This window comes from Sturnira hondurensis, unplaced genomic scaffold (genome assembly GCF_014824575.4).
Source record: "Sturnira hondurensis isolate 20B ecotype Veracruz unplaced genomic scaffold, ASM1482457v3 Scaffold0003801, whole genome shotgun sequence".
Classification (NCBI taxonomy): domain Eukaryota; kingdom Metazoa; phylum Chordata; class Mammalia; order Chiroptera; family Phyllostomidae; genus Sturnira; species Sturnira hondurensis.
In genome coordinates this window covers 8,450,049-8,466,675 of record NW_028076432.1, presented here as the reverse complement: position 1 = coordinate 8,466,675, position 16,627 = coordinate 8,450,049, and the positions used below count along the sequence as shown (strand labels likewise).

At 40.2% G+C, this 16,627-nt stretch overlaps 1 protein-coding gene across 1 annotated transcript in view; it reads left to right on the top strand.

The window, feature by feature from the left end:
• GRM5 (glutamate metabotropic receptor 5) overlaps positions 1–13,630 on the top strand; it is a 463,609-nt gene extending 449,979 nt beyond the window's left edge. The window contains exon 10 of the mRNA XM_037042924.1: positions 11,046–13,630. Coding sequence (XP_036898819.1) covers positions 11,046–11,949 — 904 coding nt within the window. The 3' untranslated portion in view covers positions 11,950–13,630. The remainder of the gene's footprint in view (positions 1–11,045) is intronic.
• The last annotated feature ends 2,997 nt before the right edge of the window (positions 13,631–16,627 follow it).

The window sequence follows — 16,627 nt, the reverse complement described above, 5'->3', positions numbered from 1 at the left end:
TGGCATCTCATTTGCCTATGTGTTGTACAGTAACACTACAGAATGGACGGGACCCTATGCATTCACACTCAGCTGATTCTTCATAGCCAAGTTGCCAGGCAGCTGAGGAGTTTTAAATGCTCATAGTCAGAACTGGCCAGAACACTCTTATCTATAACATTGGTAGGGCCTTAGAGACACTCTTCGCTTCTCCTTCCTACATCCCCCATTATAATGTGGGCATTTGGAAAGGAATGCATTATATGCATCCATAACACTCTACCTTTCTGAAATACTATGTTCCTGTTTTCCCTTTATGTGAACAGTTTATTTCCCTTCTGTCAAAATATAGCACAACTTGTCATCTTTTCCTATCTCCACGACAGTCTAAGTGTGTTTCAGATCACAGTCCTCCTAATTGCAGGAGAAGTGAGAGAGAGTCCTAAACAGGGAGGTGCTTTATGAATTGAAAATCCCCTAGACCCTGCTACTGTGGGAGTTCATACCGATATGGTCCGCCCTCAGGAACGGCTAAAAGTGCAACAATGAATGTTGTTATCTCCTTTCTCAGCGAAGGTGTTCTGATGGAGTATGTGTGTGATGTGCTCATGTAGGACCCCATTAGAAGAGGCTCAGACATTCTGAGCCTCCCAATCTCTCTCTGAGAAACGACCCCCTTAGTCAAATGAAAGTGGTAGATCTTCAGTCCCCCACCAGTGCTAGAGGAGAGGAGGGTGCACCAAATTATCTTTACTGTCGCTAGATCATGATATGAATTGTGTGAACTATTAAACCCCCATCAGCTGAGTAACTAATTTTCATCTAGCAGGATAATTTATGTGTCAGAATAACTCCTCATCTGATAGCTTGTGCTACTGCAAAAAGAATTAAGAGTAATGGAAACTAAATAATAAACCTGAACTGAGTGTTCAGCTAGGGCTATGCATACAGTTACATACAATTCAGAATCCATAGAAGAGACAGATCCCGCCTTTTAGAACAATAGAAGTTCATTTAGTTGCTTAGCAATACATTAGGACTACTCTTCATTCTTTCCCAAAGTCAATTTCAAACTAATGTTCTAACTTATATTTAGAGATGTTCTAAAGCAGATAATGATAATTACTATACATTTGACACTGTAGTAGTTCCCTTCATACATGATATACATCCTCCCAAGAACATTATAAACAAGGTGTTTTTCATCTCCATGGTACATATCAGGAAAACGAAGATCAGGAATATTAAATAACTTGTACAGCAGAGTGGTTTAGTGCAAATTCCAAAATCAAAGAGACCTATAACCTACTGCCAGCTGCAGCCAGAAATGTGACACGCCTTAGCTGAGATGCTTTAACATCAAAAGGAGTCTTTTGCCTGAACAAACCATTTTTCAGCAACCATTATAAACATCCTGTGATATTCTCTTATTCTACAGCCCCCCAAGATTCATCCCTGTGATATTTAGGTCAGTCGATCAAGAGCTTTGAAATTGATGATCAGGTTCTTTTATGGACACAAACATGGGCCCTGCCATTTCCCTGGACACTCTACAAATGTGTGTCCTATCCCTCCCGTGCATTTGAGCACTAAGAACAGACACAATATCGCACGGTGGCAGTGACTCCAGCTTTAGGATCAGATCTGAGACACGGTTCTGCCTTTTATTTGACTCAGACAACTTAGTTAACTTCTATAAGCCTCAGTTTTTGTATCTATAGTACAAATAAATAATACCTGTCTATACCAAGTGTTCAAGGTGATGGAATTCACTTCACTTCCCAAACACTCCCAGCCTACCTCCTCCACACTGGGGCTTTACCAAGCACAGCAGATACATGTATTTACTGCCTTTGGAGTGTTCTAGGGTAAGTGCAGGAACAGATTTATACATAAGTAATTAAAAATAGCTCCCAATAAGTGCTATGTCAGACAACCATTGTGAGGACAAAAATAGTAAGATAGGTGAAAACTCCTTGGAGATGTAAAGTTCTATTCAAATGGGAGCTATCACCTTCCCCAAACTCTCCTCCCCTTTGTCATCCATCTCAATCCCATGTGTTATTCAACATTAAATCAAGCCGGTTTCCTCCAGAAAGTCTTCCTGGCTGAGCCAGCCTACAGGCACAAAACAGCCGTGTCTTCTTTTGTTCTCTCTTTACTCAGTTTTAATCTGGACTTAATACTGATTGCTGAGGGGAAAAAAATCATTTCCTGTTTTGGGGGGTAATAAACCCTCTCATCTTAGTTGAAGCACCTCAACAAAAGCCTAGAACTTAAATCTCATTATGAGGGGTTTAGTTTTGAGATTTGAGTCCAGGTTACTGAATTATGGAACATAAGAAATAGCTTAATTTGAGAAAGGAAACTGTGACGAGCCAACAAAATGCCTCTGCTTGGCACGCGCCCCTGCATCACATCCTTTGTTAGATACTTTCTCTTGATGAGAGGTTAGGGGTAGTAGCAACTGTAGTAGAACTATCAGGTGTGTTAATAACTCACCCTGAATATGGAACATTTTGAAAAGGCCTCCTGTTGGTGTTAAACCAAAGAGAAGTTAAACTAGGGCCCAGCTGTTCTCTTCGCCCAGATTTGGGAATTTCCAGAGAAGGATGCAGCCACAGCTACCTCCCCAGCTATTCAGAAGGGAGGGAAAGTCCACCTCCCAGGGTTGGAAAATTTCATGAGATTAAGCACATGGAATCAGCTTCTTTCCCATACATGCAATACATATGTTAATTGGAGTCTGTTGATCCATGTTATTTTAAGATTCCCCAGGCTTTATGTCTCATTTAGCTCCACTTTATATGCTAATCCTTTGAAAGTTCTTCCACAGTGAGCAACCTTTTCTCTGAATTTTTTCGATACCAACAAAAAATTCTAACGGGCCCTGGCTGGTGTAGCTCAGTGGATTGAGCACGGGCCTGCGAACCAGACAATCGAGGTTTGATTCCCAGTCAGGGCACATGCCTGGGTTGCAGGCTAGTTCCCAGCAGGGGATGCACAAGAGGCAACCATACATTGATATTTCTCTCCCTCTCTTCTTCCCTTCCCCTCTAAAGATAAATAAATAAAATCTTTTAAAAAATTCTAATGGGCAAGAACAAATGTCTTTCCTTTTATGATAGTTCTCGTGTCAATAGTGTATTCTTTTCCCGCCTCACTTTTTTGTCACAACTCAGCGTCTTAAAACTGTATCCCTGCACTATGAAAACAAGCTCTTAAATCTGCCCTGGACACCACTATTTGGCTTGCGTCAACCTTCTTGGTTCCTCACTTCCTTAAAGACTAATTAACTTAACAGATATGAATTAGGCCTTAACATTTTCCTGAAGTAGGACCAAGACTGGGGCCAGATGATGAGTAAGGTCAATGGGTGACCTGGGGGTGAGGGTTTAGAAGAAGATTGTGTCCTGGTTCCCCCATTCAATATGTTTTTGCTAAGCTCAAAGAAGAAGATCAAATGCATAGAATATTAAATAGCAATGTAGAATACTTACAGTGGAAGAATAACAGAAGAGAAGCCATGGGTGTTTACTCATGTAATATTCATTCGTTTATTGATCAAGCACGTAGATTGCATATGTATCTCAGACTTAGATCATCCCTCTGATGTAACACATTAGACTGCCCATGTATTCCGGATACGAGTAAAAAGCCCAAGGTGAAAAAGGTGAAGGGATCAAGAAAAAAAGAAAAAAAACCACCCTCATACACACAGACAACAGTTTGGCGATTACCGGAGAGAAAGCGGGTGGGAGAAGGTAGAAGAGGGTAAAGGAAGAGTAAATAGTACCAACGGAAGGAGACTTGACTTGGGGTGGTGAACGTGCAATACAATATACAAAAACCTACATAATTCTATTAACCAATGTCACTCCAATAAATTCAATAAAAAATAAAGAAATTAGCATTTGAGTACAGAAACCTAATAGCTAACCAGAGACAGGAACTCCAATGAACTGAATAAAGTTTAACTGTTTCAATCTGTAATCCTAAATGACCTAGCTGGGTCTCGGGGGCTTAGGCCAAGATCCCCTCTTTCTTTAATATATGTTTGCTACCAGCTGCAAAAAATAATAAAAAATAAAAAAGCCCCAAGTTAATTACTGAGTTATTCAAATAGAAAAAGAAAAAAATCTATATAGGTCAGGGGTGGCCAGGAAGAATTTTCATACTGCACAAAAAAATCCAAACTCTATCTTCCAATGCCTTAACTTCTTACTCCATCCCACACAGTCAAACTGTACTACTATTATCTTTGGAAAATTTTTTGTAGATTCCTGAACTTCCGTCATTGCTATTCTTCCTGGAGGTCAATGCCAAGGACTCTTTTTGTCCTTGGCCATAATCTTCTAATTATTCAAGACCTAGATACAGTCTGTCTGCTATGGGCCTGCAGCATTTGCTGGCCACGGCTTTCCTCCTGCTGGAAATGGTTTCTTCCTCTCGTGAAATTCTGAATTCCTTGTGAGCTTACCCTCTAAAAACTCCGTGAAGTCAGTCCTTGTTCTCATGCTCCACCAACCCTCACTTTCCTCACCCTCAGCACCCTACCACCCACCCATCCACTTTATTTCAAGGCGCTAAGAAGAAAAAAAAATCCTCTTTCTATCAAACTACTCTGAGTAACTCATATTGTTAATCTTCTTCTGTGTGTACCTTCTCTCTTGAATTTAATTTTACCCTCTTTGACAGTGATCTTTTATCTCAATAATTCTCAGTCCCAATATCAATAAGCATCACTGAATAAAACCATTGGAAAAGGTATCACATATCTTCCACTACCAATATTAGTTAAAGGTTATGTTTGCAATTATTTTTTATTAACTGGCATTCCAAGTTAGTCAGAGAGAAAGTGAGAGAGTTAGAACTATCAGGGTAGGAATTAAGTGTGCTACACATAGAACAATTGTCTTTTATTGGATAACAGCATAAAAAAACGGCTGAAAATTGCCACATAATATTAATTTATGTGGCTGTCAGCTTCCTGTGCCTTCATCATCAAGGCGTCCATTCATTATCCTTGACAAATGTAGGTGCTCAGTCAGGCTGTGCTTCTGAGTTAACAACCAAAGACAGATATATAGGGTGCGTTCTTCAGAGTGCAAAGTATATGATTAAGTAGTACATCAATGTAGGATAATAGTGAACATAAATCAAAAGACTAACTTTTCTACTTAAAAACATGCATCACCACCAGGTAGCACCTGAGACTTCTCTTCCATGGAATAAGGAGAGCTCACTTCAAAGAGCAAATATAGACAGTGTTCTGTCATGAAAAGTGGAATTGGAAATTGTGATATGGTATTAGTCCCACTTTGCCATTTTCTGTGTAACGTAGGGCAAATATCTAATCTCACTGAGCTTCGGTATTCTCGTATTTGAAAGTGGGATAAAGATGTTGATCCTTTCTGCCTTGGAGGAGCAGAATGATCCTAAAAGTGCTTTGTAAAGGACTATGCAAATACAAGGTTCTATTGCTTTGTTATTGTGTCTGTACTAGGCAATTTACTCCTTGACTTCATTTCCATTTACTGCAGTGTTTTTTCTCCACATATATCTCTAATGCATACATCTTCATGGCCATTTAAGTTGATTTTGTCAAGGAGGTAGCTATTTACATCCATCTATGCTGTTAACTGGGAAATTTGTATAAATGATTCTGTCATATTGTTATATATTATGGTGTATTTCCCAGTGTAATTGTTGAAATCAAGACATCAGGGTTTAAAGCTCAGAAAGAAATTTTCCACCTAATTTAGAATATGTGAATACTAACAATTTCAAATTCCTCAATATCTTTTAAAAACTGCATTTCCATATTTTGTAATTCAAAGCAAATTACTGAAAGGGAAATGTATTGATAAAAAGCTTAACAAATGAGCTGAAAATAGAACTGCAATTGCAAATTTTCTGCTTATACTATTCCTAATTCATGAAATTCTCTTATTGACCTAGTATTTTCTGATGTCATTCTGAAAACATATTTGCTAATACACAAGTTTTTTTAAAAGACAATACTCTTTGTATTAGAAAACTCAAAATCATACTTATGCCTCTCTCCTGCCGACCTTCCAGTCCAAAATCACAAACAAGAGAGGTTTGGTAATTAAGATAGCTTTTTCATAAAAAATGTTAATTTTCAGAGGATATATATGAGTATTCTGGTGCCCTGAAACTGTGTAACTTATGAAGGTACTGATAAGCTATGTAACAAAAGAGAGAGTAAGGGCCTAGGGTTTGTTTTTTTTTTCCATTCAATGAAATACTCTGAGAATTTTAATTGTTTATACGTTATCAGTAAACCCCCAAACAAGTTCTGGGGTGGGGCGCAGAAGCTCACAGATTATTCAAAAGCCATTTAAAAGGAATGCAAAACATCTAAATTGTGTAGGCATTTTTGATGGTCAGACTCTCTGTATTCACATTTGCTTCCTGATGGCGGTGTGGTATGCCCTGGCAGAATGCTCTGATTTCTGCAGGTTTGGGCAGATGAATAGAGAAGTGGGAAAGGTCATTGAGCTGACATTCAGAGATGGCTTGAAATGAATAAATTATGTGTGCCCCACATAGAAAAGAAGACAGAATATACTTGTGAGAATAAATATATAATATTTTGGCAGGCCCCAAATGTAAACAAAAAATAAACAAACAACAAACCCGGCCCTCAACTAACATTGAAATGCTGCTTTATTTTTTTACAGAAGCAAAGAACAAACTCTTATGTATTATAAAACAATAGATTCATTACGTAGTATTCTATTTGGCCACACAGTTCATTGGTGCCTGGAAAGAGCAAGAAGGTTTTTCAGTGTTTGTTTCTGTCATTGTTTTGGCCACTTCGTCCTCCTTCCCAGATGTAGCGGGCTATTCGAGCTATGTCCCTCCATCCCTCTTTCTTCCGCCTCGTATTCTGATGCCCAAAATACTCAGCAGGTAAGGTGAAGTGCTCCAGATAAAAAAGGAAAATTTGCCTTTTCTTTTCTTACCTCCGACCCCTAGGACAAATGTATAATCCTGATGCTTTAAAAAAATTATCAGCCTAAGTAATAATAAATAACACTCTAAGGCTGGATGGAAGGTTTGATGGCGATAAATAACCCCTTGCAGAGGTGCTTTGCTTAATAAAGTACCCTCATGTGTATTACCCTTAGGTTCCTCCCAAAAATGTAAGGTAAGCAGGGGAGGTTTGTTTCTCCTTCTTCTTCCCTTTCTCTCTCTCTCTCTCTCTTTTTTTAAACTAATAAGCGGAGAGGCTTAAGTAGGTTAAATGATTTGCCCAGTGTCACTCACTGAGCGTCCAGTGTCACTCAGATCTTGGACTTACATTCTGGTCCTCTGCCCAAACTGCCCCAGTAATCTGTCACCACTGAGAAGTCTCACTAAAACAGATATATATGAATTACAAAAAAGGAATAAATACTTCTTTTGTGATTTTCATGGTAGATATCAAGATCTGTGTTTTCATATTCAGTTAATGAAATCTTTAATCTGTATACACTGAATACTATTTAGCACAGTGAGTTATATGAAAAAAAATTGACCCATAGGACAAAAGAATTAATATTGAATAACATTTAAACCTTAATTCTAACAGGAAGACAATTCAGTATGAATATCTTTTAAATGAAATGCATTTATCCACTCAACCTACTGTTATAACCAAAGGTACTGTGGGAATTAAGAGACAACAAAGAACCCTCTGGCTGCACCTTCATAACACTCCATTCAGCAATGAGATGCACATACAGCAAAGAGTTATCACCTCATGAGGGACTATGCGAACCCAACTTAGTCAGGGGTAGGGTCAGGAAAGCATCCCTCAAGAAAAAGCCATTAAGGCAAAATACTTTTTTTTTAAAAAAGAGCCAAAGCAAAAAAGAAGAAAAAGGCAGAGAGAACAGAGAATGACGAAATGAAAGAGCATTTCAGGACAAAGTAAAATGTGGAATTTAGTGGTGCAGGTGGCATCACCCAAGAGTGAGAAAGAAGCCACAGATCAAACCCTATGGAACTCCAATTTCTGTTACAGTTGGTCAGGTTAAGGAGAAAAAACAGAAATATGTTCTAGGTTTACCACATATTTTTACCTTGCACTGAATTCTCTGTTTCTCAAACAAGAGCTCAACATGGAACTGCGCATAGTGTATTTATTTTCTGAAATGTAGTATTTTATTTCCTGAAATGTAGTTCTCAGGAATGCCAAAACAAATCCATAGATACCGTCTCCTTACCAGGCCCCCTTTCACCCACATCCTCACAACAATCTTCATGAAATGAAATACTGTCTGTTTTTCACCAAGGCTTAAAGATATTATTATTGTCCAAGCGTACGGGGTGGCTGATCCAGATTTAGAAGCCAGATTGTGTGATCCTTTGTCCATTACACTTTCTAGGACAACACAACAGGTTTCAACACAATCTAAGAATCCTTTTCATCCATCTGATGCTTGTTAAGACCTATGTGTGGTGCCAATGAACAAGATAGGTTAAGGCCCCGTCTTCATGGAAACTCTATTCTACTAATAAACAAATTAATGTCATAAGTTGTTTTTTTTCTCTTAGAGTTTCCACTTACTTCACAGAAAAAAAATCTGTTATTACCCAAGAAATAAAGTGAAGTGCTCAAATTTGAACTCAATTTCTCTGGTGTCTCCTGTGTCCATTTTCCCTGTTACTTTAATTGTCTGGTGCTCTCTCTCCCACATGACCATGGGCACGGTGAGCAAAGGTATGGCAGGAGAGAGATCAGTATTTTGTGCAGATTGGTTGGCTAGCATAGTTTTCGTCTCATACATTTATCCAAAGATCTTCCAATCTGCATCACGTCTTTGGGCTTGGCTGTGTGATACCAAAGGCTGTCGCTGTTATCACCCAAAGTTCCATTCCATCAAAATCTTTCTGTGCTGGGAATAAGAACTTCCCTAGGGTAAAACTTGGAGGATAAATCTAGTTATGCTTCTCATTTCTAGCCCATGCTTTGTATTAAAGTGGCCTCACAGACCTAAAAGACTAACTGTCCCTCTCGATGTGTTTGTTTTTCATCCTGCTGGTAGGAGACAAAGGGGTTTGCAGGCAGCCATCCAGCCAATCAAATCCCATAAATAATCTGGCCCATTTATCCTGTGCCATGTTCCAGGAGTTAGTGGACATGTGGGAAGAAGAAAAGTAATGCACTAAAAACATAAAACGTGGCAGGTCAGATTAATGCAAAATGCAAACTATGAACCTTTCCTAGAACCAAAAGTTAAAAGGTAAGCAGTTCCCTTTCTGCTACTAAGGCTGCATAGCAACCTGGAAACCTAGAAATAATCTATCAATCCTTTGCAGGAAGAGAGGTGTGGGTCGGGGAGATCTCACATTCCAGAATCCCAAAGGACATCAGGTTGCAATGCACTGGGTAGGTGAAATGGAACGAGAGTTCAAAGGAAGGAGCAGAGGAGGGAAGTCCACAAAGTACAAAGGGATAGATGAAGAAATTGGGAGCAGTGTGGGAAAAAGGCAGGATGCGTGTTATTATAGGGGCCACAGAACCAGTGATCTGTTATCATCAGTGTCGGTGTCTCAGGCAGAGTGGATCTGCCAGTTACTTGGGCAGCTCTAAGGCAGGTGGGCTCCAAAGAGAATTCAGTCCACTGCCTGACAACTAGGTCAGCCTTCTAGCTTGGCCTCCAAGAGGCCAAGGGAGCAGTGGGAACCCAGAGAGAAAGGACAGCTTCCTGTTCGAGTTTCTGTTTGTGAAACATCTGCTGCAGAATCTCTTTGAGAGCAGGGTACAGAGTACTTATAAAACACATAGATTCTTAGAACCCAATCCAAGCAATCAGAACCCCCTGGGATCCTGCCTAGGATATTTGACAAATGCCCTCTATGAGTCTTATGCACAATTAAGTTTAATAACCACTTGCCGAGATGATAAAATGGGGTGGCCATTAGTCTACAGACTGCCCAAGGCTATCTCTTGGTCACAGCACATGGAACAGAGCTGTCTGGATATAACAGACCCCTTGTCACAGAGGTCTCAGATCCCTTTGTGAGAGAAGCCACACTGGGATCTCTTCATATACCATCCCTGAAGGTCCTGCCACAACCCGGACCGTAAGTAGCTTCAGAGGCTGCTGTGTCACTTTTTTCACGCAGGCACTGAGGCACCAATAGCATCATCATCAGAGCAGCTTTCAACCCCAGAGTGGAACGAAAAAAAAAAAAAAAGAACGGCTTGGGGAAAGAAAGGGAGAAAGCCCTAAGAAATCAGGACAGTCAGACAATACTCAAGACCCTATAGAAAGCGACATGCCAGGTGTCAAAGACAGTATACTGCAGGCCCCCTCATAGAATTTTTTCAAGTTTTTAACTTGAAAATAAATTTATGAGGAAATTTTCTGTGAAGTTAAAAAGTTCTACTTAATTAGATATTCCTATATGTGTTCACTGAATGTGTATTTTCCAGCAGATAAGCCAGATTGAGTGAAACCATTTTCAAAGTCAGGAATTCATACAGAAATCCCTAGTTAAATACACACACAGCTACTGGCCTGCAGAGTAAAACCTGAACTGGAAGCATTGGGCACTTCCTGGTAAACCCTGACTCTTACTCCTTCTCTCTAACTGGGTTGATGATTGGAGGTCCTAGTTCCCTTGTTTACTTTCAGAGGCTGCCAGCTCTAGGAAAGCCCTTGCCGATATCAGGCTCTTCTACACATAGCCACAATACTGCAAGCCCTCGCTTCTATGTTTGCAGTATAACCAGCTGTTGCACTCCCGGGTGGGCTGAGAACTACTGCAGAATCCCCATAAATACTTATTTATCCTTACTAATATCCCCTTTGACCACTTTCGTGGAAATGATACACAGAAGGCTAGTGAAAAGAAAGCAGACTTTAATGCAAAACAAAACAAGAAAATGCCACTTCCAGGATCCCTTTGAACTGGTGTCCTTTTGATGCCCTACTTCCTTAAAGAGCAAGGAGAGTCCATCCCAATCCAAGCCCCATAACCACCCGCCATTGGGGAAGCCTGCCGGGACCACGCTAAGTCACCTTTCTTCTCCCCTTTCTTCCCAGCTCCAACGGAAAATCCGTCACGTGGGCCCAGAACGAGAGGGGCGGCCGGGGGCAGCACCTGTGGCAGCGGCTGTCCATCCACATTAACAAGAAGGAGAATCCCAACCAAACGGCGGTCATCAAGCCCTTCCCCAAGAGCACGGAGAGCCGCAGCCTGGGCACGGGCAGCGCGGGTGCCACCGCGGGGGTAACGGGAAGCGCAAGCTGCCCCGCGGCGGGCCCGGGCGGCCCCGAGCCCCCCGACGCCAGCCCCAAGGCGCTGTACGACGTGGCAGAGGCCGAGGAGCAAGTCCCCGCGTCGGCGCGCCCTCGCTCGCCCTCGCCCATCAGCACGCTGAGCCACCGCGCGGGCTCCGCCAGCCGCACGGAGGACGACGTGCCGTCTCTGCACTCGGAGCCCGCCGCGCGCAGCAGCTCCTCGCAGGGCTCGCTGATGGAGCAGATCAGCAGCGTGGTGACCCGCTTCACCGCCAACATCAGCGAGCTCAACTCCATGATGTTGTCCACCGCGTCTCCCGGGTCCGGCGTGGGCGCTCCGCTCTGCTCGTCCTACCTGATCCCCAAAGAGATCCAGCTGCCCACCACCATGACCACGTTCGCCGAAATCCAGCCTCTGCCTGCCATCGAGGTCACGGCCGGGGCGCAGCCTGCCTCTACGGTGGCCCCACCGCCTGGGGGCGCTGCCCTGGAGACCCCAGCGACCGGGCCGGAGGCTGTGGCTGGCAAGCCGGACCTCGAGGAGTTGGTGGCTCTCACCCCACCGTCCCCCTTCAGAGACTCGGTGGATTCGGGGAGTACAACCCCCAACTCACCAGTGTCCGAGTCAGCCCTCTGTATCCCATCATCTCCCAAATATGACACACTGATTATAAGAGACTACACCCAGAGCTCCTCGTCGTTGTGAATGTCTTTGGAAACCACGCTGGGTTCCCCAATGGAGCCAAGACCGCTGGTGTTCACACAGTGACAAGCGTAGTGGCCTGTTTAAGATCTGAGGTGGAATATGCCGGACTGAACCATGAGATTAATAGTGCTACTTAACATCAGCCGACGAAGACACCAACTACAAATCTTTTGGCAGATTTTCTTCTAGTGGCCTTAGAAAACATGGGCTTTTAAGAAACACTGCTACTTTTTGAGGGCTAACAGAAGTCTGTTGAAACAGTTACATACCAAGTGCTTTGCTCTAGGGAAGCAATGAGTGTGAAACAGTGTAATGGAGGGGAAAAAGGCATAGTTAATAAGCAACTGTAAAAAGTTTCATTTGTTTACTTCAGTTCTTTTCCCAGAAGATTCTTTGATTCACCAAACATGAATGTACATTTTCTAACAAACTCAAAATCTGGGACCAAAACATCAACCTATCTCTTTTTTCTTTCTTTCTTTCTTCTTTCTTTTAAAAACTTTGAAAAGCTGGACCTTGGGCTCGGGCCCGGTATTTCCTGAGGCGTAGTGCGTTTGTTGGAGGCCTACACACGACTAGAAGAGAGGTGCGCTGACGTCTGTAGGGCTTTTAACCAGAGACTCACTTTCCTCTCCAATTCGTTCGTGAAATCCTCTCCCCAAAGCCTGCAACTGGAATTCCACCTAGTTATTTCAGTGCACCTCCATTAACCAAGAAAACCAGTGGAAGATTTCTTGACTATTTCACCATGTTGCCAATCAATACTGGAGTAGCAAAAAATATTTTCTGGAATACTGTTTTGTAATTCCCTCACTGGGGTGCATTGTGTAGCTGGAAATTCTCTTTATAATAATAATTCTTAAGCTCCAGCTCGGCTATCTCTTTCATGAAATGTGGCCACTCCTCCTTATGAACGCTGTTCCATTAGCATTGCCAGCTAAAATATTAACATGCATTCGGGCTTCTTCATTACTTTCTTTTGAGAACCTGATGCGCAAAAAGCTCCTCTGTTCTTTCCAAGTCCCACCACTGGAAGAATGGTCCATAGACCCAATGAAGACATTGACATGATCGGAGGGGCTGTTGTTCACAAAATCAACACAGTCTTAATACACTGGAAATCTTAAACTGTGTCCAGTTGGATTAGCAGAGATTTAGCCATGCCAGTGAGCAGTGATTTTAACTTTTCTTGGCTGCTGAAACAGGGCAGCTATGAACTGTGACAAATGTAGATTTTTCAAAGCAATACAGAATACTCAATCAGAGGAACCTTAATGAATATAAGGTATACAATCCTTCTTAGCCATTCCAAAAAGAGGCAAAGCAATTATGAATATCTTCCTTTTTGAAATAATTATTAATATGATTTTTGTGCACTTCACACTGTCACTTTTTAAACACTGCAGAAAAGAGATTTGAAGCTATAACAAACACACACGCTTTAATAGGCTCATGCAGACAGACTTCGCAGCTCAAGACCTGCGTCTGCTGTCGGCTCTCTCTTCCTCCCATCACAGCTGTCCTCGGGTGCCAAACGTTCTGGATTTTTAAGTAAGGATAGTAACAAAAGGAGGAGGTGTCCTTTAAATTTAAAATTCAGTTGACCCAGCCTTATACTAAAGATAGCCTTATGAAAAAGATTTTCTGTGAGGCCGAAGGATATTTTTGGCAGAGAGAAAAATAAGTAAAACCTTTTACTTTTTGCTCAATACCCTTTACTGTGTTTGGCTTTTTTTCTTTTTTACATCTCCTTAAAAAGGCATTGAGAAATGGAAATCTATTCACTGGCATAATTTATCATACTTCACTTTTAAAAACTATAATAAATATATTGCTGGATTTCCCTTTCCTGGTACCTGTTTCAGTATTAAATTTTAAATCAAATCTGCCAACATAAAGTATTAAAAGCTAACACTAATTTACTAAAATATAAATTTAAAAATTCAAACCTCCCATGACGGATTTGAAATAACATCGTCTGAGTGCCCTAATCCCAACTATGGTAATGAGACTCTTGAAACAGAATGAATATAACTAAGTTTTATTGGTCTCGATGAAAGCAAATGTCTGCCTCTACTTGAAAAACAAATGTAAATATTTTGAAGTATTATTATCCCTGGATCCTCATCAAAAAGGTGACGTTCACCTGAGGATCACTACCTTGATTTCTTAGGCATTGAAATCTTTCTAAATAGGTTTTGCTATCTGAGTTTTACAATTTGTCTCATAAAACCCTGATGTTGAGTTCCACTTTATTCTCAAGTACAATTACATTTCACTGCACTGACCAATGAAAGAACATTTTTTGAATTTTCTCCATAGTCAAATTACTTTTTTAACTTTTTAGTGACATGTTTCTTTTAAAAGTACACTCATTTATGAGAGAATTTATCACAAAATAAAATTTACCACAAGAAATTACCATGTTACAATTCCACATGAAATTGCAATCAACTGTAAGGAAAATAATTAATCCAATTAGAGAAGAACAAAATGTATTTTTCTCTGTATTTCTATACCCATTGCCACTTCATTCTGTACATTGTATAATACATATTATTATTATTAGTAATGCATTCTTGAGATCTTTTATTTTGGGATGATGCTAACTCTCTCTTTTGCCAGTTTTCATACCAGGTTCCCAGTAATAAATCTTCAGTACAAAGAGAACTGAATATTCATTCTAGAACTAGGATATGGACTTCACAATTCATTTGGGTATCTATTTTCATTGAATTTCCTTGAAAACAATCTGTTCCTGGTGCCCAGTGATAATTCAGTTGGGACCGAAAGGAAGGTGAAAGTACAGTGAAATGCTAAAGTTCATTTTCGGGTCAGAAAAGTGATCCAAAAGGACAGTTTGGTTCCAGAAGGAAAAAAAGAAGACCTGGTTTGATCGAGTAATATGGACTATCTAAGCAGTCCACCCATTCTTCGATTTGGGGAGAGGCGTGGGGTCAGCCCGAGAAGCGCGTATCTGGATTGGGAAGAACCATCTGTCTAGATTAGGAGTGGGGAATACAAAGAAAGGGAGTATGGAAAGGAGAACCAAATGAAATTTTACTGAAGCAAAGGAAAAACACAAACCCCTGAATGTACTAAGCCTGATAGTAACAGTCTTTCCCAAGCTACTGCTGTTACCAGCACACGATCAAAAGGACTAGGAGCTATTTCTGACTGTAAATGAATTGTATAATGGCTCAGCTGCAGTTCTGTGACTTCCAAACCAGGAATTAAAAACACTTACTAAGAAAAAAACATTTCCTATGCTAGTCTCCCAGCAAAATGTACATGTTTTGGAGACTTCAAAGGTATTATCTGAGTTCACATTTAGCCACAGCTTATTAATAACCCTCAAGCTGTCAGAATCTCTATAGTAACCATTTACAATTTTATACTGTGAAAAAATACAGATCAGTGAAAAGCATAAAGATTAATTAGAATTCACTTTAAGGAGGGTCTAAGGCCTGGGAGATTCTCTACTGTCTGTTGAAGAATGAGGCATGTAAAAATAGCTGAATTTCACTGATCTTCCCAATGTGAACAAATATACTATGTATATTGTGTGTATTTCTAGATTTCAATGGCAGCTGCTGGTGGTGTTGTAATTAGAAATCTATATAGAATATAGATGTTTTAGGGAGATGGTGCCAATCCTAAAAGATTTGTGTGGGCTACAAGTGCTTGTACTTACTTTTTGCACTTATATAACTGATTTGGTTTTAAAATCGTGTGCGTGTATCTGTTCTTTTTCTGTTGTTGCAGCTTGTACTATTAAAACAATAGAGAATGTTAAATTATTTTGATGTGAATTGCAAATGATTTTTTTCATAAAGTTTAACATTTTTATCAGCATTGTTTCGCTTTGTGCTTGTATAAATGTGTTTTACTTTAGCATTTTAAAGTACATTTGCCTGTTTCGCAGTTGTCTATATCATGTTATAGTTGGTGTTTGTGAAGTCAGTTACTTTTTGAAAAATATTAAAAAAGAAATTATGATATGACTAAGATTCTTCCCCTGAAATGATTAGAATGTTGTATTAATAGTGTTTTCTAAGACCCAAGGAGCCATACTCTAAACCTTAAGCTCTGAAAGATCGGCACATTTGAATTATGGGGTTTACAAAATACTAGCCTGTGGACAGCAGATTAAAATGAAAACAGAAACCCAATCACAAATCAACCAGAGATGCTGTACCCAAAGATATCTATAAACACCTTTCAAGACATAAATACTTAAAAAAAAACAAGGGAATATGTAGGCAAAATAGTTTGTGTGTGTGTGTGTGTCTGGAACTATAAGTACAAATTATTATATATAGTTCCACAATCATCTGTGTTGATAGAGGTAATATCACAAAAATAATATAGATTTGTGTGTGTATATAAATATGCACACATCTATGTAGATATTTCACTTTTGAGTCCATCTACACATGTTTTTCTGTGTGTACATGTGTTTCTTTGTACATGTGTGGGTGGGCATATCCACATGATTTTTTCAGTAAAAATTTTACTTGACAAATCACTTTTACTTTGATCTTAAGCAAATTTACACTATTGTACACAAATTAGTTAAAACCTAAAAGCAAAATGTGGGCTAGATATTTAATGTGTGGAAGAGAAAGACATGATAGATTTTAAAAGACAGGGTCCAGCACAAATCATATTACAAAAT